Source organism: Canis lupus, chromosome 18 (genome assembly GCF_048164855.1).
Source record: "Canis lupus baileyi chromosome 18, mCanLup2.hap1, whole genome shotgun sequence".
Classification (NCBI taxonomy): Eukaryota; Metazoa; Chordata; class Mammalia; order Carnivora; family Canidae; genus Canis; species Canis lupus.
The window spans coordinates 1620292-1646866 of record NC_132855.1 but is presented as its reverse complement, the minus strand read 5'-3'; the positions used below and the strand labels follow the sequence as shown (position 1 = coordinate 1646866).

At 47.6% G+C, this 26575-nt stretch overlaps 1 protein-coding gene across 2 annotated transcripts in view; it reads left to right on the top strand.

Moving 5' to 3' along the window:
* Positions 1–21255, top strand: part of CPED1 (cadherin like and PC-esterase domain containing 1) — a 260855-nt gene extending 239600 nt beyond the window's left edge. For both annotated transcript variants that reach the window (XM_072783304.1, XM_072783303.1), the window contains exons 21-22: positions 4112–4258; positions 19251–21255. In XM_072783304.1, coding sequence (XP_072639405.1) covers positions 4112–4258; positions 19251–19472 — 369 coding nt within the window. In that variant the 3' untranslated portion in view covers positions 19473–21255. The remainder of the gene's footprint in view (positions 1–4111; positions 4259–19250) is intronic.
* The last annotated feature ends 5320 nt before the right edge of the window (positions 21256–26575 follow it).

Genomic DNA, 26575 nt, shown 5'->3' with positions numbered 1-26575 from the left:
GACTCACGCTGAAACCACGAATGAAACGCGCACTTTGGGAAGGAGCAGCTTTTTTGAAGATGATCTCTGACTGCTGTAAAAAAAGGGGAAAAAAAAGGTCTTCGAAGTAGCATCATTTGGTTTTTTTCTGGGGGGGGGATATCTATAAATGGGAGGAGTTAAGGGCCGCGACTGCTTCTTATAGAAAACAGTGAAGTAGTCCCAACACTGAAGGCAAGTCTCCAAAAGATGAGAAAGGCGACAGGGGGACGTGAGAGAACCAAGGCCTGATCCCAGGGAAGAGAGCTCCGGGCGGGCGGGGCTCCTCCAGGGGCGGGGGGGGGGGGGGGAGCGAATGGGGGGGAGCCGGGGAGACCTGGGGGGAGCGAATGGGGGGCGGCCAGGGGGAAGCCGGGGGAGGGGAGCTCATGCGGGGATAGGGGGAGGGGGAGGGGAAGCCGTGGGGGGAGCCGGGGAGGGATTCCTCCAGGGGCGGGGGGGGGCATGGGGAGGCGGGGGGGGGGGGGAATAGGCGGGGAAGAGCTCATGGTGGGGAGCCAGAGGGGCGTGGGGGGAGCCGGTGGGGGGGGAGCTGGGGGGCGGGGGGAGCAGGAGAGCTCATGTGGGGGAGCAGGGGAGAGGGCGTGGGGGGAGCTGGGGTCGGCGGGGGGGCAGCCAGGGGAGGAGAGCTCATGCGGGGGTGGGGGGGGTCGTGGGGGGGAGCTGGGGTGGGGGGACGACGTGGGGGGAGGCCACGGAGGGGTCCCTCCAGGGGCGGGGGGATAGGCGGGGAAGAGCTCATGGTGGGGAGCCAGAGGGGCGTGGGGGGAGCCGGTGGGGGGGGAGCTGGGGGGCGGGGGGAGCAGGAGAGCTCATGTGGGGGAGCAGGGGAGGGGGCGTGGGGGGGGGCAGCCAGAGGAGGAGAGCTCATGCGGGGGTGGAGGGATGTGGGGGGAAGCCAGGGAGGGGAGGGGTCCCTCCAGGGGCGGGGGGCACGGGGAGGCGGGGGATGGGCGGGGGTCCCATGCAGGGGGAGCGGGGGAGGGGGCCGTGGGTGGGAAAGCGTGTGGGGGCGTGTTTCCTCCGGGCAGCGGGGAGCGGGGCGGCTCACGGGCGGGCCTGGGGGCGTGTGTGGAGCCGGGGCGTCCACGCAGCGGGCGCACGAGCCGCCTGCAGTGTCCCCACGGCCTCGGCGCGGCCCCTCGGGAAAGGCCTGCGCGTGCGCAGAAGCGGGGACAAGGCGGGCGGGGGCGGCGCCGCGAGGTCCGAGGTCAGCGGGGCGGGGGCCGGGCTGGGCGGGCAGGCGCGAGGGGCAGGTCCCCGGGGGCGCCGACCCCGCCGTGTCCTCTGCCGGCCGCTCCGGGCACGTGGGCGCAGGACCCTGCCCGGGCCTCGGGGTCCGCCTCTGCCCCCCAAGGCCAAGGAACGCACGGACGGGAGCGGTGGCGGGGACAGGAGGCCGCACGGCTAAGGGACAGCGCGTGCGGGCAGGAGTGTGAGCTCGGGCACGGGGGCTCGGCCCTCGAAGCCCTGCCTCTGCTTTTCTCCGAGACCTGCTGCCAGGGCAAGACACAGGCACAGGGACTGGTACAGATGAGCACATGCACAGCTGAGCACACACACATGCACAGCTGAGCACACACAGGCGCAGGGCACAGGCACAGGGACTGGTACAGATGAGCACAGGCACAGGCGCAGGGCATGGGCACAGATGAGCACAGGCACAGATGAGCACACACACATGCACAGCTGAGCACACACAGGCGCAGGGCACAGGCATGGATGAGCACACACACAGGCACACAAGAGTGCACACACCACCACTGGCCTCAGTCCTACTGGGCAGCTTTCAGAGTCCCAAGCAGGCCGTGCTCTCAGACACATCTGTCCCCTCTGTGGCACCCACTGTCCCACCATCTCACCACCTGAACAACTCCCTCCCAGTGTGAGGCTCCCACTGGCCGACCTGAGGGACACCCTAGTCTCCCAGGCCCCTCCCCCTTGGCCTGCCATGAGCTCCTACGGTAGCGGCTCATCTTCATGTGGCTCCACAGATGCAGTCCTTGCAGCCTGGCTCCCCGGGGAGACTACGTCTGTGAGAGCAAGCACGGGGAGGGAGGGCTGCACTGCCCACTCTCGTACCCCACGTGCAAAACACAGTTCTCAGCACGTAGCCGACTCTCAAAAAAGTATCTCCTGCCACAACGAGGGAGCAGTAGGTCAGATGATCTGGCTCCCCCCGGATCACCCCATCCAGCGGGAGACACACATCCCCTGGGCCCGGGGAGCGTGGCCCCGGGAGGACTCCCAGCCAACTCTCGGCAGCCTGAACCCCAACTTGCCAGTGGGAGCGCCAGGATTAGGCCATCTTGGAGGGACCTCACGGGCTCGAGAACGCCCGGGGATCCGGAAGGCCTCTCTTACAGGTGTTGGCCACCAACACTCTCTCCTGTTAGGCCCTGCATGCGAATTCCCACCTCGGGAGTCTGTTTCTGAGGAACCAACCTTTTTCTCTAGAAGCCTCTCTAGAAAGTGCTTGCTGTGATGTCCCATATACCTTTCATACTTAGACATATGAAAGTTGAGCAAATCCTTGTACCTGAACAAGAAGATGCCTACAAACAACATTGAGCATCATTGTTCCCACGAGGGCATAATGCAAGTCCACATGTGTCCCTTTCCTCTAGACTTCTCCTTTAAGAATTTTTCTATTCACTACCTTTATTTTGGGGGGGGAGCACTCTCCTTTAGGTGTCAGCACAGTGAAGACAGCAAATGAGACCTGCCGGTACCGCGTCTTTTACCCATCAGTCAGATCAACAAATGCAAGCGGTTTGCTTTTTCACCTGGAAAATGAAAAGCATTTTTTTTTTCCTTTGGAAAAGGCAGGAGCAGGTCCCTCCATCTGTCAGCCGGGGTTCTCCAAGAAACAGACGGCAGACAGGATTATCAGAAGAAGGGGATTTATTAGGGCGAAAGTCTGGGAAGGATAAAGGGCGGGGTACTGAGTAGGCAGGAAGAGCTTTGGCCCGGCCTGGTGCGTATCGCTCAGTCTTGCACTGCATGTTTTTGGAGGGGCTACTGTATGGGGGCCTCTGGGAGGCAGTGTGGGGGCTTGACCGTCCCATATGAAGGGAGCAGAGGAAGGATGCATGAAGGAGGAAGCATCTGGGACCAGAGGCCGGTCTGAGAAAGTCCCAGCCACGCTGATGAGGAATCCCAGAGCTGGAGTAGGCGGGGGAGGGGTCCCCCCTCTCAGCAGTGGACCTCATTAGACTTTCTGGCAAACGCGTGGTTGCTTTGGACGTGGTCAGGGAGGGAGGGAAGCCTGTGGTGCCGAGGAATGGCCGCTGGGGCCTCCATTCCCTCCTGGCTTCCCTGCAGCGCACTCCCCTTCTCGGTTGCCCTGCCTCCGTCCAGCAGCAAAGCTCACGGTGCTCCCAGGAAGCGCTTCCTGAGCCTCACTGTCCAGCGGCCCGCCCTGCTCAGCTCGTCCCTCTTGCCCACTAGCCTGGGGCCGGCGTAGCTACATCCCATAAGGACTTAGTAAATGTGTATGAATCCGTTCCCCCTACTAGAAGGCGATGTCTTGGGAGCAGGGGCCATGACTTACTTATCCTCTTATTGCTGTCCCTTAGCACAGAGCTGAGCACAAAACAGATTCTAATTAATATTCAAGTGCCAAAGGAATGAGAATCCAAAAGGATGGAGATAGCCTTTGTGATTTTCAAATTTTTGACTTTTAAAGTGAGAATCTTGAATATTTCACTGAATCTTTGTGGGAAATAAGCCTACTAACTTTTCATGCAAGGAAAGGTTCCAAGCTGTATGTCATAGGCATTCATGTATTGCCGTCGTATAGATACATAAATGTCTGTGTTTATATTTCGAGTAAAAAACCAATAACACGTCGTTATTTAAGAAATGCATGTAAAATTAATTATTTTTCTCATGTGGAGCCAATCTGTAAAAATGCTGATATTTACATGATTTCTATCATGTAGGGATACCCACAGGGAACCTGCTTCTCCCTCTGCCTTTGTCTCTGCCTCTCTCTCTGTGTGTCTTTCATGAGTAAATAAATAAAAGCTTTAAAATAAAAAAAAATTTCTCATTCTTCTTTGCAATACAGAGTGAAGTTCAGAACTTATGGAAAGAAAATGTGATTATTCTGGATGCTGCAAAAACATATGGCTATGAAGTGGTTGACACATTCACCATAACGATGGGGCGATACAAAGAGTTTCTGCAGGGGACATGTGGATGCCATTTTCATGAGGTATTTACACTGGTTCTTTATTTATTGTTGCTTTTGATTTTTTAAAAATTTCTCATTGTATCTTTAAGTGCATTGTCAGTGTTATTTTGTATTAAAACCTATGTCAGGAGGAGAGCAAATGATGTGTTCAGTGTCACTTGGCCAGAGCATGTGGCAGTCACCACTGGAGGCCCTACAAAATAAGAGGTCAAACAAGAATGAGTTTCTGTGTAGACACTTAAAAACTAGGATCGCCCGTCAAGGCTCTGAACCTTCCCATAGGAAATCGTGGCCAAAGAATATAGCCAAAGTGTTTGGTGGAGTTTGAAAATCAAGACAATGTCACGTGCTAAACGAATGAATGACCTTCCTCCATTGGTGTATCCAGTGCGTTAAAGAGGTGGGCCTGTGTTTTGAGTCCCGCCCAACACCTCATGGTGAAAATGAGTTTATTTGGCATCAGTAGTAGAATAGGCTAAGCTGACCACAGAATATCACCGTAGCCTTCCCCCAACCACCTTAAAGCGGACTATAGCCGCCGTCTCATACCAGCTCTAACGCCCCCCAAGCCCCAAGGGACATGCACCCACCCCTCACAGCTGGTCTCTGGAAGGCCCCTCTCACCGGGCTTGAAGCCAGGATGAAGCCACTCCCCACGAGGGAGGAAGACTGCCACGCATTTGGACCACTTCTCCCAGTGACATGCTCTCTCTCCCTTCATCTCCCTTCCTCTGCTCTTTTAATGAGACAAGGGTTTGTAAACTGGATTTTGTCCACACTTTTTCAAGTTTCACCTGCATCATCCGGACATCGGTTGAGCGGATGAGGTTACTTGGCCCCCGTTGTTTGCTCTCGGGGTCAGGAGATTCTGCTGAGCCTGCGAGGGAAAGTGTCTCATTGATCAGTCTGTCAGATATGGGTTCACTCCTTCCTTCTCGAGTGCCCCCCTCCCCTTTGTAAACCAGAGGCAGTCACTGGGTTCTCTAGGGAGATGACAATTAAGGGTCCTTGGGTCCTGCTTTCCGGCCCTAAAATGACTGTCAGAATCCACTTGGGTCCTCAGGTTTCTGTGGCCACCCAAAAGTCACCGACGTCCTTCTAAATGCTCTTTGTTGTATTTTTTGCGTGTGATTGTGTATGACAAGTGCAACTGCACCTCAAGGAAGTGAGAGCCTACACCCGCAGTAGAGAGCCTGGCATTTTAAGTTTGATCTAGTAACTTGAAGCTCTGGCCGTGCTGTTGCAGAACAGCTTTTACCCTGTAGGAGACCGCGTGTCTATTTATTTCTTCCACAAAAAAAATATAACACCCTTCGAGTTCCCATCCTATTTGCAAAAGAAAAAAAAAAAAGAAAAAAGAAAAAAGAAAAAAAAATCAAGACTTAGAAACACAAAAGCAGGTAGCCTGGAAGAGGAAGAAATAATCTTGCTGCTGAGCCAGCCCAGTATCATAGTTGGCTGCAAAAACAAGTCGAAGGTTGCCAAAACCCACATAAAATGGGGACTTTGAAAGACAACACACAGATCGGTTTTTCGCCTCTTTTAGAAAAGGTTTATTTATTTACTTATTTTTATATAATGTGTCTTCAATTAGTATTTTAGAGGAGGGTATCTGTTTTTCCTTTTCATCTTTAGTTGCTCTGGGAGCCTAAAAAGGGAGAAGTCTTCCAAAGATTTCCAGCGTGACTCCAATTAAAAACAGAAGATGCCCTTCCCACATGATTGCATTACATGTCTCTCCTGCCACAGCATTAACCAGTTGACACTAATAGTCATGGAATTTGAGAACTACAACAAAGACTCTTTGAACCATGAGAACTAGAATATTGGCTTATAAATATTACTGATAAAAATACCTTTAATTTGCATAACAATGATTTAAGCCTGTCAGGTGAAATCATGGCCCCCTTTTGACTTTATAATTCTGTGCAATTATCATGTATAAATGTTTTTTTAAGCCCTGTTTCTAATGCTTGTTGACTTGGCAAGCTGCACAGGTATCGTCCAGATTATCTCAGTTGACTCTGGAGCAGTTTTATCTGTTTTGAAGTTTTCCCGCTGGAGCTAAAATACTTCTGGGAGCGTTTGCCTTTCCAGTTACACCGCAGAATGATAAGATCATCTTTCTCAACTGGCTCTCTCCATCGCAGGGTCTCTCAACCTGCTCATCACTTAGGCATAATTGTTACTTAAGTCTTGAACAATCTGTACCCTCGTACCTCGGGAAGTTTCTGGTGCTGACACTGATGTTTTATGATCTTTCAAAACTATCACCCAACATCTCAAATCACTGTTAGCTTCCTAAAATCGATCAAGGAAATCTAAAGGCCCTTGCAAAGGACGATGTGATGATTAATGTAGCAAGCCGGGGAAAAGTAGATTATTAGTCTCATGCAAAACATATTAAAGGGCAGAAGTTTGTTAATAATAACCATTTTTCTCCTCGATGCTCATCTTTGAGCTGGCAAAGCAATTTGTCATACAGTAATAGCGAGAATTAAAATCAGCTGTGCTAGAACCATAAGCATTTCAGTTTGGGAGCCTTATATCTTCTGGTGTTCAATGAAACCATTCCCACGATAGCTTCGCACATACCTGAGAAGGATTGCTATAATCATTACAGCAAGATCTCGATGTGTCCGCTTTGATTTGTGGTGGGAATTCTATCATAGACATAACAAACCGGCTTCAGTGGGCTCTTGTCGCCATAGGTAAGATGAAAGGTCTTGGGGCACCTCTTTCATCTGTCAAGGCACCGAGAAAGAGAATATGTTGCCACCACGAATCTGTAAACAATCTCCCAACTGGTGTGCATCAGTTTTGACTAAAATGTTCCTGCTGATTAGAAAAGCAGGTGTTTCTCTTCATGCAGAAATGGAATTTTGTTTTCCCAATGTTTATGCAGGACAACAAACGGGATCCAGGTAGCTTTTGCCCAAGAGTGGTTTTGGATGGTGCCTCTCGTTACATGGCAAACATCTACCAGGAACACGCTAAAACCTGAGAAGGATACAAAAATATTATCAGCCCAGACTTGGCTGCAGAAGGGGCAAATGCACAACTGTTATGTGATTATTAATTAGTCGACTCAGTTGTATGAACCTTATATGATTATCTCTGTTTTCTGGCAGGTGTACAGCTTTTGACTTAGTCCCCCCCCCCCAAAAAAAAAAGTAAAAATCCCTCGAGGGGGATTACTACCCAGCTCTAATACCACCAGGTTTCCTTTGATTCCAGCAGCACCGAAAGAAGAAAGGATTTTCAGTTCCTTGTCAGAGATAATTTCCCTTTATTATATGATCTTCATCTTATATTCTTTATTATTTAATTATGCAGAAGGTTACCTGACCTAGAAAAGTCTTACCTCTCTGTTATGGGCTTGAAAGTCTTCCCTTTCCCCTTCAAACTTTAAAAGTTTGCCATAAACACGATGAAGAAAAGAGCCTTTAAACTCACCTATCTAAAAAACTGAGGTGATGACTTTTAAAGAAAAAAGACCTGGTCTAAATATAGATAGCTCAGAGAGCAGATCCCAGGATTTATCAGCATGGCTATTTTTAATGAATTTGTAATGGCAATTTAATTCAACACATTTTTGAGTGTCTATGTGAGCACTGTACTAACTACTGTAAAACGAGCCAGGAGGACATTTTTTTTTAGGGTTCCCTTGAGTCTCTCAAGCTCAACATATCCCCAGCCTGCAATTCTGTGTATTGTAGAACATCAATTAAAAGAAGGGCCTGGGAAATGTGGGCCAGGGCCAGGTCATGGTAAGAGCTTAGACTCCGCCCTATAGGTAGTGCACAGTCAGCAAAGGGTTTTAGAGCAAAGTAAGATGGGGTCACATCTCTCTTGCAAATGGGTAAGTCTGATACCATTGAGGCGGGAAGACCGGGAGAGGACTGAGTCTGGAAGAGAAGTTAGGAGACTTTTTCAGAAGTCAGGTGAGAGATGATAAGAGCTCGCCCAAACCAGGACAGAGTTTGCAAGCATAAGGGAGACAGAGACAAATACAAGCCCCATTTTAAGAATAAAATTTGGGGGGTGGGGTGGGAGTAGAAAGAATCAAAGACGACTCCTAACTTGGGTAATGGATTAGAGCTGAACCAGCAACTGAGCCAGAGAATGGCTGAGAAGGCAAAGGCACCAGCTCAGGGAAAAGATGATGATTCAGCGTTGAACATGTTGTGTCTGAGATGCCTGTAGGACATCCAGGTGGAGATATCTCACAGGCAGTTGGCCATGCAAGGCTGAAGCTTGAGGGGCAGGGTGGGGCTGGAGATAAGAAGTTGGAAGTCGTCAGAAAACAGGCAGCGTTGCAACAATGAAAATTAGAGCGTCCAGAGAAAGCGAGTAGGGTAAGAGGAGCCGAGGAAGGAACTCCCGGAGACATTCACATGTGAGCAAAGTTTGCAGAATTAGGAGTATTTTTTATTTATTTTATTTTATTTTTTTAGAATTAGGAGTATTTGAATTGAGAGAATAAACCGACAGAGGACAACTCTAGTAGAGAAAACCTGGCACAGTGGAACTTTGTAAGGAGAGATCAAAACAGCCTTACTGCTGTCGAAAGTAGTGGGCAAATTTAGTAAGATAAGGATTTTTATTTTATTTTATTTTATTTTATTTTATTTTATTTTATTTTATTTTGAAGATAAGGATTTTTAAAACAAACAGTCATTGGTTTGGCAGTGAGAAGGTCCTTTCTGATCATATGAGTCATTTCAGTAAAATATTGGGGGCACAAAGGAGACCACAATAGATCGGAGAAGTATAAGAAATGAGAAAGGAGGCTGGTCACCCTTTCAACAAGTGAAAATAAGGGAAAAAAGGAAAGAAACTGGACTTAGAAGAGAAAGTGATCTGGGGCGGTTTATGAGAGGAACTGCTTTTCCCGTTTCTGGGCAGAAAGGGAAAAATCAGTACCAAGGGATACATGAGGAATACAGGAGGGGTGGGGGCAGGCCCCGACGGTGTCGGGGAGGGCTGGGCCAGTTGGTGGGGTGCTGGGACCTGCACAGGCTGGCTCCAGGTTCCCTCTCCTCTAGCACTTCTTTGCCCCAGTCTTGGAAGCTCCCCCTTCAACGGCTCAGATTCATCCTTCACATCCCCACCAGGGTGCTTCTACGGTTCCAATCCAGTCTAGTCACCTAAAACCTTTTAATGGCCCTAGAACTTAAGGAAGAGTCAGGGGAGCTTTCCCGGCCTCCCATTCCTGACGCCCTCTGTGGGGACGGGGATTCCAGACGGTGTTTTTCCGTGCAAAATAACGAATGCTCATTCCATTGTCTGCAAGAATTCTCGCTTTATCTGCCAGATGATCAGATTACAGATCAGTGCCTGCTGAGAATGAATTCATCAGCCCTGGGGGAGCCCAGCCTTTCCTGAGATGCTTTGGTACAGGATCGGCATCCTGTATTGAACGGCAGTAACACCCGTGACACCTCCTCTTAAGAAGGAGAACTAAGTAAAGGCCAAACAAAGGGCGTCAGGCACTCTGGGGTGAGCAGTAAGAGGACCCCGAGAGGAGCCTGCACACCAGCCCCTGCAGCCGGGCCTCTAAGGGCAGCCTGCCCGACACAGACGGGGTGATCCACGACCGTGTCCTGGTTTTGGCAATGAAGCCTCATTCTGGGGGCCAGAGGGGTACTACTGAGCTTCGGGAGTCTAGTTTGATGGACCTGAACGGCCTTGGGAGGCGTTCCCTGCTTTCTGCTTTGATGTTCTAGGCTAGTGAAAACAGGATCTGTGGTTTGGGAAATCCTGTATACTCCTCCACTAGCAGGATTCTCAGATCACATTAGTATTTTAAATGATCCAAAAAGCCCTTAGGGCAAAGAAACTATTTAGCTTAGTTTGACCCAGTTCTTCCCAAGCATTTTTGACCACAGAACCACTTTTCTCCTTTTATTTATGTATTTTTAAAAATTTTTATTTATTCATGAGAGACACAGAGAGAGAAAGAAAGAGAGAGGGAGGGAGGGAGGGAGGGAGGGAGGGAGGGAAGAGCTGGCTCCATGCAGAGAGCCCGACGCAGGACTCGATCTCGGGGCTCTGGGATCACACCCCAGGCTGAAGGCGGGTGCTAAACTGCTGAGCCCCCCGGGCTGCCCGCTTTCCTTCTTTTAATAACAACTGTCAACACCTCCCTAAACGCACGTGGGCATCACTAGCAGAGAGGAGAAGTCAAGGCTGGAGCAGATGAAATGCTGGTGGAATGACCACGGGCGCAGGTCTTCTCTGGCACCTGCCGCGCCCCCCGAAGACTTGAAGGCACGAAGCCCTTGACCACCGCCCCCGCCCCAGAGAAAGCCCGAGCACGAGAGCTCGTCGCAGACAAGACCCCGAGTTCCTCTGAAGAAGGCCAGCAAGGCCCACAGGGAAGAGGCCCGGGGTCCTGAGGGAGCAGAAGGCCAGCTGGGGGTGCACCTGCCGCAGCCCCGCTGGGGCCCGGGCCTGAGGGAGGGGGCCCACGCGGCAGGGACTGCGCACGACTGTGGCACGACTGGAGGCCCCGTCGCACCCGCGCGGCCAAGAGCTGCGTGCACATACACGACCTCTTCTACGGCATCTGGGGTGGCCCCAGACCTGCAGGCGCGGGCCAAAGGATGAGACGTGGCACCTGAAGGGCGGAGCCCTAAACGTCTCCCCGGACCTTCTGGAACACCAGCAGCCGGGGAGCGCCACCTGGGACGCGCGGCCACACGGCTCCTCCGACAGAAACGAGCGGCCGGGGGGCTGTCCCTCCCGGGGCCCACTGTCCGTCCCAGGCCCCGCTGTCCCTCCTGGGGCCCCTCTGTCCCTCCCAGGGCCCGCTGTCCTGTCCGTCCCGGGGCCTGCTGTCCCTCCCGAGGCCCGCTGTCCCTCCTGGAGTCTGCTGTCCACCCTGGGGCCCCGCTGTCCCTCCCAGGCCCCTCTGTCCCTCCCGGAGCCCGCTGTCCCTCCCGAGGCCCACTGTCCCTCCTGGAGTCTGCTGTCCGTCCTGGGGCCCCTCTGTCCCTCCCAGGTCCTTCTGTCCCTCTAAGGCCCCACTGTCCCTCCCGGGACGACGCTTTCCCTCCTGGGGTCCCTTTGTCCCTCCTGGGGCCCCTCTGTCCCTCCCAGGGCCTGCTGTCCTGTCCGTCCTGGGGCTCTGCTGTCCCTCCCGGGCCCCACTTTCCCTTCTGGGGCCCCGCTTTCCCTCCTGGGGCCCCCCTGTCCCTCCCAGGGCCCACTATCCTGTTCCTCCTGGGGCACGCTGTCCCTCCCAGGCCCCCCTGTCCCTCCCAGGGCCCCTCTGTCCCTCCCAGGCCCCGCTGTCCCTCCTGGAGTCCGCTGTCCGTCCCAAGGCCCGCTGTCCGTCCCGGGGCCCGAGGAGCGCGGCAGGTGCAGGGTGGGCCCCACAGCGTGTTTCCCCGCAGCCTGCGCTTCCCCACCTCCGAGCTGCAGAGTCAGCGAGGGGAGCTAACGCCCGTGGGGTGAGGTCACTTAGATTCCCAGACCCAGGACGCACGTGGAGTTAGAGCCGCGCAGGGGCTCAGCTCGTCATCCTCGGGCCGATGAAGGCCGTTCAAATAATATCAAGAGTCGGCGACACAAATATTCAGTCTCTGAGAAAATGGAATGTATGTATCTATCTGTTTATTAACATTTTATTTATTTATTTATTCATGAGAGATCCAGAGAGAGGCAGAGACCCAGGCAGAGGGAGAAGCAGGCTCCCCGTGGGGACCCGATGCAGGACTCGATCCCGGGACCCAGGGTCACGGCCTGGGCCCCCCGGGCGCCCCCAGAAAATGGCCTTTAAACAGAGTTAGTGTCCGCAGAGCCGCCAAGGAAGCCAAAGCAGAAGCTGCAGGTTCCCGGGACTGGGGACGGCTGGTGTGCAGCTCCTGGCCACCGGGCCCCAGAGCGGGAAGTGGAGGTCTGGGTGAGGGTGGGCGCTGTGAGGGCCCGGGTTTGGGTAGACAGACACAGGGACGGAGACGTCGCAAGTCTGGAGACACCAGAAGCCAAAAGCGATTCCTCATTCCTAGAGAAACTTCAGTCTTGCCTTCTAATCCTCAGCATCTTTGACCCATTCCGAAGTTGGACTCCCTTCAATCCAAACATAGCTTATTTCATGTGGCCGTGATTAAATATTGGGGGGGAGGAGGCGAACAAACGAAAAAAAAAAATCCTCATTATCTGTAAAACTTGCACGATTTCCTGCAGTGGAGCTACGAATTAGAAGCACTGGCTTCTAGCTGGTGTTTGTTGCTTTTATTCCATTTCTGTGACTTCTTAGGCTACTTTGTCAGCGGGTCGTAAACTTGGTGACTGGATCTTGGACTCAGTGTCGTGTCTGCAGAATGACGATACCCAATAAAAACCACTTCCACAGTGCACCTTTATCTTAAAAGACCACAGCAGCACATTTTGGTCAGTGTCCTGTTTTCCAGCCTCGGAAAAGCATTACCCTCCCTCCTCCTCATGTCCCGTCCACGTCCGCGAAACGCGTTTGTAACCAGAACATCCCCCTTAATCCGGTCTAGAGAGATTTTGGAACGCCGGCCCCGCAGAAAATTGTTTTCTATTTTGTTCCGTGGATCTGGAACCACATCAGAAGCTCCCTGGGTGTTATTCAGGTTAAGATCAGTTTTAGGAAAGGTATTTGCTTATAAGCTGCCGGACGCGTTTCCAATTCAGCGAGCTTTCCCCTTCTGGTACTGACTTTTTGAGGATTCAAAGTCATTTCAGATGCGGCGGTTAGTCGACACGGTGATACACTGGTGCTGACTACTCCAATTTATGTGACACCAACTTTGAGTGTTAAAGTCACGTGCAGGAATAATAGTAAGAGTCGCGCCGTTTCATTGTGGGATTTAGGACCGCGTTTCACGTGTCGGGGCAGCCCTGCGACAGCCAGCCAGCCCGCCAAGGCGAACGGCAGCCACTTCTGTGCCCTTCCAGACACGAGCCCCCAAGTCCTTAATGACGCGGACATGCGGCAAGCTCTGCGGGACGAGCGCGGAGGTCCCTTAGCATGTAAGAAGCCCGTGGAAGGGGGAAAGTTACTTCTGCACGCCGAAGCACGAATTTCAATTCCTGCTGCCACCGAGTCACAGAAAAACGTGACCAGCTGCGTCTTCTACCATTTGTTGTCACGACAGCAGCTGATTCCAGCACCGAAATCGCTCCTGTGTTTCTACGGGGTTAATGTATTCGAAATGTATCATGGTTCTGAAACACTGTGATCTCTCCTCAAAGTCTGTTTCTTCACGTAACTTAATCCAAAGGTGAGCACTGCCACGGGGAAAAAAAAATACGACTCTTATTATCACACCGACCCTTGTGATCATAGAGGTTATCGCGCTTCATGAAGGCCCATCGTCCTTCACTCTGGTTTCCTGATTTCAAAGATAAGTTGTAGCAGTAAATGCAGAAAAGAAAGTGAACGGCAACACACGCAGCACACGAAAGTTAAAGACCCGGAGTTACTTTGGGTTACTTCGTGGTCTCAGAAGAGTTGTCGGTCGACGTTCGCGTTTGGAGTAACGTAAACATTTCCCAAATCCCGTACGTGTGTAGGATTCAGTCATATGTAACAGTCCCTTATTCCCCCCGGGGAGACACGTCTCCTTGTCGGTGCTTGAGTCACATGCACCCGAATTTATTTTTTTATTTTTATTTTTTTATTGTATAAATTTATTTTTTATTGGTGTTCAATTTCCCAACATCCAGAATAACACCCAGTGCTCATCCCGTCAAGTGCCCCCCTCAGTGCCTGTCACCCAGTCACCCCCACCCCCCGCCCTCCTCCCCTTCCACCACCCCTAGTTCGTTTCCCAGAGTTAGGAGTCTCTCATGTTCTGTCTCCCTTTCTGATGTTTCCCACTCATTTTCCCTCCTTTCCCCTTTATTCCCTTTCACTATTTTTAATATTCCCCAAATGAATGAGACCATATAATGTTTGTCCTTCTCCGACTGACTTACTTCACTCAGCATCATACCTCCAGGTCCATCCATGTCGAAGCAAATGGTGGGTATTTGTTGTTTCTAACGGCTGAGGAATATCCCAGTGTATACAGAGACCACAGCTTCTCTATCCATCATCTGTCGATGGACACCGAGGCACATGCACCCGAATTTAAACAAGCATTTGGTGGCATCCAACTGTTAGAATCTGTCCCTATTCAAGATGATCACCGTACAGAAACATCTAGAGTCTTGTGTTTGGTTCAAGGCCTAAATATATATATATTTTTTATATTCATGATAGACAGAGAGAGAGGCACAGGCACAGGCAGAGGGAGAAGCAGGCTCCACGTCAGTAGCCCGATGCGGGACTCGATCGGGGCCTCCAGGACCACGCCCTGGCCCAAAGGCAGGTGCTAAACCACTGAGCCACCCGGGGATCCCCTCAAGGCCTAAGTCTTTCACTGATGTTCTCCGCGAGCTCACTTTAGGTGTCTACTATTAACTACCATGCTACGCCCCGGGGGTGACGTGACATTTGTATTGCTAACACCTCCCTTTCAAAGCCACGTTCCAGGTGACACTTCAGTTGGATTTCAATAATCCTGATGGTCCTCTGATTTCTGGGAAGGACTCAGACGGGCACATTTCCAGACAAGAGATCAAAGGAAAGAAGCAATTAGCTCTCTGTATTGTACAGGTTCCAAACGTCTTTCCCCGGCCTCACATTTCCAAGCCTAAAACGTGCAGCAGAGCAGCAGACAACCCCTTTTCCTTCCCTTTGGAGACCATAAGAGTCGGTGGCATGAAGTAGTATTGTGAAACTTAGAGACAGCAGTCTGACAGCAAAGCCAGATACTGAGTCTCACAAATAAGTTCAAAGACAGAATTGCTGCGTGAGCAGGTTATCAGGCCCACCATAAATCAGCACGAAGTAGCTCACATTCACTACTTGGGAACAGCACAGTGTCTGACCTCGGGGCAAGTCTCGGAAGATGTCTTTGAAGTCACCTTATCCTTGTTCTCACTTCAAGTATCTTAGACATGTGTCTTTATAGAGTCCCCCTGAGGGTAGGGACCACGTCTGAACTACTCCCTGTGCTTCCTCACAGGGGACTCTCACGATTGAAAGTTGGATGTTACGTAGAAAAACAAACAAACCATTAAATCATCAATAACTCATCTTAATTTTACAAGACGCGGCATCATTTTGTTTCTCTACTGCTGCTTTTCTATTGTAAAGAGATTACATGAACTCCCATTAACTGCAAACACATATAAATAAGTATATACAATAAAAACTAAAGATTCCTAAAAAAAAAACAAAAAAAAAAAAACTAAAGATTCCTGCCTTTAGGGACGCCTGGCTGGCTCAGTCAGTGGAATGGGCGACTCTTGATCTCAGAGTCATGGGTTCAAGCCCCACATTGGGTATAGAGATTACTTAAAACCTTTAAAAAAAAAATCCTGGGTCACCTGGGCAGCTCAGTTGGTGAAGCATCTGGCTCTTGATTTCTGCTCAGGTCATGACCTCTGGGTCATTAGATGGCGTCCTGTGTAGGGCTCTACGCTGGGTCTGGAGCCTGCCTAAGATTCTCTCTCTCCCTCACTCTCTGCCCCTCCTGACCCTCAAGTGCATGTGTGCTCACTCCTGCTCTCAAAAAAAAAAAAAAAAAAGAGAGAGAGAAAGAAAAAAATTCTTACCTTTATATCATATACATCCTTTAATTCTCGGTCCCTTCACCACTGCAGATTCCTTAGCACTTTGGTCCATAGCTCCATTTTAAACCTACACTCTCGATTGTAATTCCATGTAATTAAAACGCATAGGCTATCGACATCCGTGGTCACTAGATTTATGCAACAGTGGGCTTTACTTCGAACGACCTTATTGCTCCGTAGACATTTTTAGGGAAGAGTAGCAGTTTATGGAATGAGCTCTAATCTGTAGTATGAACGTCCCTATGTTTTCTCAGTAGTGAACTCTGCTTCTATTTGGCTTATGCAACCAATAAATTTGGTCTGTGGCAGGCCGCGGTAGACCCCGTTATTGATGAGGGTGTTAGAAATCCCCCCTCGTCACTGGTTTTTCTTCCCCCTTGCCAAATTAGTCTTGATTATTTTCTTACATTCTTTTTTTAAGATGTATTTTATGATTTCTTTGTCATGTCTCCCCAAATCCTGCTGTGATTACAACTGGAATAGCATTTTAATTAACCTGGGAGGATCTAACGTGGTATGGCTTTCCATTTGTTACCGTTCTCCTCTCATTAAACTTTGTGTTTTCTTCACCTGCGTAATTGCCGAACTGAATGAAATTGCTTTAGTATTGTAATGGGATCTTCTATCTAATGTATTTCTTATTATTGATAGAATATAGAAATGCTGCCTGATTTTTAAATACTGACTTTATCTCATTATTTTTCAGTAGATTCCTTTGGGTTTCAAGATAAGCAATCATATAGTTATAAATAATTCTCTGGTAATTTCCTATCACAAAATATTTCATAATGCTAGAGCCTGCATTCCTGGAATAAATTGTATGTGCTCGTGGTATAGCGGATAATACTGCTGGATTTTTTTAAAGGCTTCTGGATTCCACTTAGGATAGCATTTGGGAGGGCTTTTTGCATCTCTATTTTGACAAATTAAAATTGAAGTAATTCTCTGTCGGTTTGTCACCTTTCAGGAGTCAATATCGGGGTAATACTGGCTTAAGCAAGGAATTAGGAAACTTAGCATCTTGGATTATTTCCTGCAAGATAGCTTTCAAAGGAATCCAACTGAATTAAGTGTTGTTGGGCCAAGCTCTGGGATAGAGGTGTAGGAATCGATCTTCATATGTGAGAACTGGCATTATGGGAGGCACTGGGCCAGCCCTCAGAAGCTGGAGGAGACCGTCATTCTGTCTTCCTTTCTCAGAGCCCACCTTCATGGTTTAAAAATAGAAATCCATTATCCACCTTTCCATGGGATCTGGCAAGACACTGACACGACTCTTGCGTTAGAAGCTATACGCTTCAGCGGATAAAATGGAAATATACATTTTTGTATTATCTCTTTTATAAATCACATTTGAGGTTGCCGTAAGCATCTACACTGGCATTAGCCAACCTTTGCAATGCAACATCACATACAGCCCCGAAATCACACAAAATGCTGAAATAATTCGTAAAGAACTATATAACCTTTTGCAATGGGACATATTTTTTTATCTATTTTGCATTTAATTAGCATGCAGATCATCTGGCAATGGCAAAAACCAGACCTTAAGATAAAATTATATAAACAAAAGAAACCTTATTTTGGCTTCAGAACACTGGAATAATATTTTTTCAGGGTCGAATGTAATATTTATGCTTAAATGTTTCCTTAAACAAACTTCCTTGAAAACCTTCGCTAATCTTGCTATCGTTGAATACACACCTCCTCCAAGATGGACGGAACCTTCGGGGAAAACGCTGGTGCACCTCCCAGCCCATCATCTTTAAGTCGTAGTGTAACCGCTCTGGGTGGAAAGAGCCGCACGTAACAGCAACTTACAACCTTGGGACCTGGAATATTCATCAGTGGCTGACTGCAAACTGAGCTCTGCATCACCATCCGTAGGGATTCCTTACCACAACCCACTGATTTCGCTGGGCTTCTTAAAAATCACTTCATCTGAGGCCCTGGTCATAAAAAACTAAACCTCCCGTAGCTACAGGAAAACAATTCATTTCTTCTGGGTTAGCAGGGTATAATTGGTTTTAAAATGCATTGCTATTACAGTTTTTTCCCCCAAAATGGGAATAGCTTCAACATTTTTATGATTATAAAGGAATGCACGTTTGTTGTATTCAAATAAAAAAAGCCAAGGCCAGAAGTTACAAAGAATACGTTTTAAATCGCCTGTAATTCCTCTACCAAGATCACTACCATTAACATGTTGGTTCAGATCTTTACAGAACTTCTGTTCAAATAACTTTTCTAAAAGGGTAGATGCTCACTTGCACGTAACTAAAAATACTTCTCTTTAAAATAAATGGCCTGTGTTTGTTTAAATATTCTGTATTTTTGGAGCTGTTTTTATTGTATTCTCTTATATGGAATTTTTTTAAAAATGTGGCTCTAAGTCATTATATAGCACTTAAAGGAATTCTAAAAATCCATGTGAACTAGTGTTGCCTTCCTCAGTCATCAGTAATACATAGTTTATTATATATCCATATTGAGCTGAAAATAATACCTTGCGATTGCATTAAAAATTAATAATCAGTAAATTGAATTAATGATTCGTGACTCAGTTATGAAGACATCCTAAACGCCTTTGCCAGTATCTTTCCTCCTGCCTCCCTCCCAGCCCTCCTCACAATCTCTGCTTTGACCCCCTCCTGATTCCCTCTGATTGTTGGTATTAACAACCCGAGTGGCTTTAACCCAGTGACTAAGACCGACAATCATGCTACCTCGGAAACTGACCATATGCTACACGTCAATGAACTGAATTTTAAATAAAATCAAACATTTTTAAGAACCCACAATTATAGAGTAGCACCAGCGCAACTTTTTGCACACGGTACAAACGGACTGTTCATGTGGCCTCCCTGTCTGTATGGACGTGCCGACGTCCGTTAGACATCGGTGAGTGGAATCCCGAAGAAGTGAGTCGCACACGGGCCTCTGGGGAGGCGGCTGAGTGGGTGGAGGCGGGAGGCCGAGCTGGGAGGAAACCGCGGTCTTGTATCCTTTTATGCTTTATAAACGCTTTATAAGTCTGCCTGTTTAAAGAAGTTTAAGATAAAATATATTCACCTACGTACAGACGTCTATAGAGTCATCGGCCTGGTGGGCCGCGGGCCGCGTCCACAGCTCGCCTGGCTCGGCCCATGCACGGGAGGGTGACGGCCTCTTAGCTTTTTTGTTTTTTGGTTTTGAGAGCTAATTCCCCGACTCTGGGCTTCGCAGATCATACTGTATGTCCTGGAGGCCACATCTGTGTCCCGAGGATGCCGCCCACGTCTGTCAGCGAGTTACACGACTCGGTGCGGGGCTCGAACGTCCCTGACTTTGACTCTCTTTTGCTCTTTATCTGCAGGTAGTGAAATCAGAGTTACCCAGAGAATATCACTTCATTAAAGTGAAACAGTCGAGAAATCACATCGTGGGAAAATATTTCAGCAACCAAAGCAAACTACAGCAACGACAACAAGACTCTGTAACAAATTTTCAGTCACCGTATCATGTCAGAGGTCCAATTAACCAGGTTTGCTCTGAAATCCTGCTCAGCAGGATCTGTGCGGGTGGAAGGACTGCGTAGACTCCCCGCAGGAGAACCCAGCGCTAGAGGCAAGCCCCCTCTCACCTGGACAGTGGTCTGAGAACCAAGTCCTGTACATCACGTGAATTTCGGATCGGCCGCACCTTCACGCACCCGGGCGCACACATCCACGCCAGTGCACACATGGCTAAAAAAAAAAAAAAAAAAAAAAGAATAATAATAACCCTTTTTTCCCACAGCTCTGTAAGGCCGAGATGTGCACTTGAAAATCATTTGTTTTCAAAAGGAAACCTGGAGCTAGAAAAAGGTTAATTGAAGTATAATCGTAAATTAAAATCACCGTGGGCCACGTATTGCATTGTGATAATGAGGAGAAATACAGACACTTGAATTATGCGGACAAGAAGGATAAAGCCCTTGAGGACTGCGTTGTCTTCTCTGTCGGTACATTAATATTGAAAAGGGGGAAAAGGCAGTTACATTCCACTGGCAGGTACGGATTGTGCTTGTGTCTCGTACCTGGAGAGCAACTGATGCTGATGGTGACTTAGGCTTTGTGAATCTAATGCTTATGAGAAACATTTCTTCCCATCCCTCATAAATTTTACACACGAAAGGAAAGGAACAGGAATGACCCACAGGGAATTCGAAGCGATTCTATGAGAGACATAGGAAGTGTACTGTTTTACAGCTGAAACACCAATGCCTTTAACTTTGCACTCTTTGTACTTTTCATGAACATTCCCTCCTATCCTGTCTCTGAACTCGGATGGGAAACTTCAGTCTAAGTTAATTAAATACGTAATTTTAAAGTGTGTTACTCTATTATGTTTAACTGATGATATTACTTAAGAGAGCTTGTGTTTGCTGTCAGAGCCCTGTGTAATTTAAAGATTACATTTTATGTAAATATTTTCAAAGGATTAGCCTTTTGCAGGTGCCCAGGCATTTATTTTCATACAGTATTTGTATACGTCCACAAATATTATGTTACTAGTGACTCTACTTTGATTTATCTAATCCAAATTTAGGGTAGGCATAAAATTATTTTTTTATCAGAACTGTGACATACGTATACAACACACCCAATTCTAGTACTGAGAACTTTCCCTTCTGTATGTTGATTTCAAGATAGTGAATTCCTTTATTTTACAAGTACTTTTGTGAGCTATCCCACAGTTACAACGGTGTTTAAAGGGATATTTTTCTTTTGGGGGGGGGGGCGAAAGAAAACCTGAGAGGGTTATTCGATCCATGTTTGAAATTACAAAATGTACAAATACCTCAATTTCATTACCATATCAAAAAAAGACTATTTTGATCAATCAGTTCTGTAGTATGAACATCCACCTCTTTAAATACTCTATTTTTATATATATTTTTATATGGAAGTAAACATGAGTTTATATTTAACTATCTTAAATTATATTTAAGCACAATTATCACTTGATATAAACAATACGTATCTGCCTCTGACCGATGATAGGTTTTTTTTTTTTTTAATGGTACAGAATTATCCTTTAAAATGAAATATTTTTCTAAAATCTGCAGCTACATGCAAGCACCACTTCTGGGATTTCGATTATTTTCTTTTAATGATATAACACGTCGCCAATTCGCGCAGCCTCTCCGCCGTGTTCTAATGTGTCACATACTCTATAACAGGATTATAGGCAGTGGGTGTTTCTTGTAATTTACTGTCAACTTGACTATAATAACCGTCTGACTGAGGTTAGTCTGGCATTTACCTCTTCACCACTGAAATAATAGTAGATTTTAGAAACAAGTGTAATAATACTATTAATAAATGTCTTACTGGTAACAGTCTGTGTTCAGAGAGTATCTTTTATTTTCCTTTTTCCTGGAGGTATGCAACCATACGGCGATTACGCGGCAGGGACGTTATACGGACTCAGCTCTCTGAAGGTGGTCTAGCGGGGTAACCGTCCAGTCCCCATATCCTCTGAATATCGATCACGTGAACCCCCTGCTGTACAATGACCACAACTTTTGAACATAGTGCAGCGAAGAGCTATTTGTTGTCTTTTTAAAGATAAGGCACTGGAATGCTAGGCATCATTTTAGTTATTCCTTAAAAAACACGGGGGGAAATGGACGTGTGTGTGCGCGTGTACTTGTATGTACTTGGCAAGTTCGTAAGTTGAGAGGGGCAAAACGTAGGAATAGTTATTTAAATGTATTTTTAGATGTAAAAGTTAAAGGAAGTGTATTATTTCTGGTAAGAACTGATTAGTATCCAATCTAAACTGAACTAAACTAAAGAAAACATTGACAATATTAAAAGTCAAGAATAACTGCATAAGCATTTCCAAGCACCCCGTCGACATTGTGTGTGTGTGCGCTTGTGTGTGCGCGCGTGCACGTGTGTGCATTTAAAAGCACAGAGAGCGATTAGCCAGCCATCCGAGTAGGCGAACAGGATCCTGTGGGGACATACGAGGAAGGGGGGTGCTCGCCGCTGCCTGCCAGTGGGCTCACCCTCGGGTCTTCTCCTGTCAGTTTCCCCTGGGCCTAGCAGCCAACTCTACAAAACCATAATTTCCACTTAGAAAGCATTGGAAGCAATCACTGGTTTTTTGAAATGGAAATAGTGCGGGTGATGTTTATGGGGAAAACACAATGCTGATGTGCATTTGAAGTTTCTTCTTTTGCTTCCATTTCACTGAAGGATTCCAAGAAGATATACGGAAACTGGTCAAAAAATATGTAACCCCCTAAGAATTACTTCAAAACTGTCATGCTTTGACACGGTGGGGAGACCAGAAGGTCTCATGCAGCAATGAGGTTCTGAGCCTAGAGAGATTGTCGGGGTTGGGATCTCATGAAATATTATAGGCCCCATAAGCTGAGCAAATACTGAAAGAATCATCAGTATCTGGAATTTTTCCCTGTAAATTTTCACCTTGCAGAAAGAAACAAATCAAAAATGAAAAATGTCATCATAATCAGTGGCTGGGATTATTGCATTTAAAATGAGCGAACATAAATTGGAGTAAGCTCATATGGGCTGGTAACTTCAAAAACGGATATCCAAGGGCAAATGATGCTACAGCAGATTTTACCATTTTGACTAGATTGAGGAGTCCTTTTTTTTTTTTTAAAGATTTTATTTATTTATTCATGATAGTCACACAGAGAGAGACAGAGAGGCAGAGACACAGGCAGAGGGAGAAGCAGGCTCCATGCACCGGGAGCCCGACGTGGGATTCGATCCCGGGTCTCCAGGATCGCGCCCCGGGACAAAGGCAGGCGCCAAACTGCTGCACCACCCAGGGATCCCCCTTTTTTTTTTTTAATGTGTATTTAAAGTTCAAATGACTTTGATTGTTCTTGGAAACTAAGGCATTTTGATAGATCACTTTGACTTAAAGGGATGAACCAGAAGTTGTCAGAAGCCCCAAAGACCTCCTAAAGGCAGCAGGAGGGTACCAGTGCCTCCAGCCTCGATCTTGTATTTGGCAAGGCTTCCAAGGTTTCCAACTGTCAAAGAACCTTTTATCATGTTTTTATTGCAGCAGCAACTGCTATTATCAGCTTCCATATTTCTTTTATGATTTAGTCACTTGGTGTAGGGGGCTGTAGAACTCACTTTTTTCTAACTGATATAGACCATGCAGTCCTCCTATAATGGGGCTCCATTTGTTTTCTTTATGTTTGTTGAAATATAAAGAATTTGTTTTAGGGCTCCATTAGGTGTCGGATTGCTATGCTTTAACACATGCGACACACGATCAAAACACTAATTCTTAAACTTATCAAGAATATTTACAAAGTTTAAGTACATTTGCAATGTAAATGAAGATAATTACTTAACCCCAAATAATAAGAAGAACAAAATTAAACAGCTCCTTTTAGAGAACACACCATAAAAGGGGCTTTATGTTCCTATAAGGTCATCCTCTTCAGGTAGATTAGGTTTTTTCTTTTTTCTTTTTTTTTTTTTTTGTAGATTAGGTTTTGAATTTGATCTATGCTGACTGGCTGGTTATAAGGAGACATGTATCTAACCAAGACATTTTTCTTAGGAAATTTAAGTAGTGTCATCTCGTTACTTTTATTACATGAAAAATTAATTCCTATAAAATTTATTAAAATGTTCCGATCTTTTTAAGAATCAGAGTGATTATAATTGATTATTCATACATCAGAATTCAGAAGTAACATGGTGTCATAAATATAAAACGTATTCAATCGACTCCCAACTCTTTAGTGAAAAATCTCCTTATTTTATGGTTGGCTGGTGAAATACATCAATTTGATGCAACTTTTAGTGGTAAGCTAAACGATGTAATGATGATGGCATATTATCTATTTATATACTTTGTTCATTGTATTTCTATTTTTTCCCTATAATGAAATATGTCCAAAATGTGCAGATTGGAATCTCTCAGTGCATGGCATTGAGGTCAACACTTTAATTTTCTTTACACTCTATGATTTGATTTTTTTATTGGGTCTATAATCTATATGCTTGTAAGATTAAATCATGAATTTAAACATTAGAAAAAATATTAAGAGCATTAAAGTAAAATGGGCATACGTCATCACATCTAATCAGTCGTATGCCCACTGAGATATAAGAGGTTGATTGGTCTCCAGTAGATCTTCCATTAATAGTTGGGTTCAGAATTCTTGACATCCCTCTGCAGTGAACACATTGAGCGGAGAGGATGGTACAAAATGCCAACGCTGGGGCAAACATGGTTTAGGTTAATCCGTTAGGCCCAGCGCAATCAGAACGGGTGGAACGGGGGATCCCTGGGTGGCTCAGCGGTTTAGCACCTGCCTTTGGCCCAGGGCGTGATCCTGGAGACCCGGGATCAAGTCCCACATCAGGCTCCTGCATGGAGCCTTCTTCTCCCTTTGCCTGTGTCTCCACCTCTCTCTCTCTCTAAATGAATAAAATCTTAAAAAAAAAAAAAAAAAAGAACGGGTGGAACGGAGGGGCTACAGCACAGGCCTTCCTGGCCCACTGGGTTCTAGAACAGATAAAAGTTATGAGCACCTTCTCCAGTTGCCTTGGACAGAGCCTGCTCATCTCTTCAAACCTCCTCTTAATACACAAGTCCTCCTTCCTAAGGACAAAATAATAATTTTCAAACTTCAATGGATGAAAAATTATAACCTAGATTAACCAAACAGCAGCTGAATGTGTCTCTACTGACGCTTTCTTCTTTATAATCAGGAAAAAGAGAAAATGACCCCGAACTTCCAACACTGTACACCCTCTGGAGAACCTGAGGTAGCAATTCATTTTCAGCCCTGGACTCGTTCACCCACCATGATGTTTTCTGCTTGTCTTTAGCTTTGTCTTTGAGGTGGAACTTAGGCGGTGTTTCCTGTGTGCACCTAATACGTAATACAACATACATTCTTAAACCTACGTGTTTTACGTTTTCCTCTTTGCCTTAATTACGTGTAACATGAAGCTTATGTTTTAATGGCCATGAGCTCTCCAGTTTTACAGTATCATAAAAAGAGTTTTATTAGACTTTTGTTAAAAATTGGTGCCTATGCCATTGGCAGGGCATGAAATTATTTGCAACTACCTCTTCTACTTATAAGATAAAACTTGGTCCGAATGGGGAATAGCACAGGGGGAAAATAAAACCATTCCTTGGTAGACTAAAGTGCGTACAGTCATCAAACGGCACATGTTTGGGTTCATCGGTTTCTGCCAGATGTGCACACCCCCTGGGGAAAACCTGGTCTCTGTACATACTTGTCTCTAAAGAGTCCCCGTTTCAATGCTCATATTAGTTATGCAAAATCAATGGCATGTTTTTAAAAGGGTGTGGATACAACCCTCAGCACAAGTTATTCTTGCCAAGAACAGGAATCATTTCAATAGGATGGAGTTCCAGGGCCAGGTTATCGGTAAACATCCCGAACTCTCTCTTGGCCACCTGTCCTCTAAATAAATTGATATTTTCCATGAATTATTTATGGACTCTAAGATGAGCCTGATAGGGACACTGCATCTCAGGTTCCCATTTCCCAGAAGAACGGGCAGTCGCAAGGGGGCGATTGGCCTGAGTGGGATTTTTCTCTTTCCCGGGGTCATCCTAAGTCTTTGAAGTACTGAGTTTCTGGAAGTCAAGTTCTCTTCTGGTGGAAGCCTCCCTGGGCATCGTCTTCAGTAAACTGTTATCAAATCCAGTGAAAATAAATGCCTTTCCCTCCCTGACTCGCCAGCTGCCTCCGCAGACCCGAACCCTGCTGGGCCGAGACCAAGCCTTCCTCCGCTTGCGTCGGGGCACAGTGTATCGATAAGGGACTTGAAAATGGGAATTCTGGATTATTTTAAGCAATACTCACAATGACAAAACACAGGTCCACACTTCAGTGTCTGAAGGCACGTTTGTGCGCACACAGCCCAGCTGCAGGCCGGAGAAGTGCCAGTGATCCTGTGTCCGTTGCCGTCCATTCTTTAAAGCATTGCTCTTAGTTTTAAATTCGTAGCAGCACGTGAAACCTTGAGAACAGGTGCCCTGTGTCGGGGTGCCCTGAGCGGGGCTCCTGGGGACTCGTGGGGGCTCGCGGGGAATGTGGCCGGAAGAGGCCGGCCTGGGAGGGGGGCGGGGGGTGCTGCGGGACCAGGCCACGGACTGGGAGCCTGGGAGCTCGGGGCCACCTGAGACCTCGTGGGCCCCGGGGCGCCCTTGGGGGGCTACCCCTGGGTCCTGCCCCCCCCAGGGACTTCCCCTGGGTCCTGCCTCCCACCTGGGGGACCTCCCCTGGATCCTGCCCTCCCCCCTCCCCGGGACCTCCCCTGGGAACTGTCCCCCTGCCTGGGAGACCAACCCTGGGTCTTGCCCCTTACCCCCCTCCCTGGGATCTCCCCTGGGTCCTGCCCTGGGTCCCTGGCGCCCTCCCCTCAGGGCTGTTCCGGGGACCCTGACCCCAGAGCCTTCCCCCTGGTGCAGGGGCAGAGGGTGAGGAGCAGAGGAGGAGGTGGGAAGGGGACGCTGGGGAGGAAGGCACTGGGAGAGCGGGCTCCTGGGGTGAAACTGGAACTGCCCACCCAAGGCTGCATGTTGACCCGACCTCGCCCCTTGTCTGGATGTGCCCCCCTCATCCAGCAGCTCTGCCCCGTCCTTGTGCCACCAGGTCGCACGGTA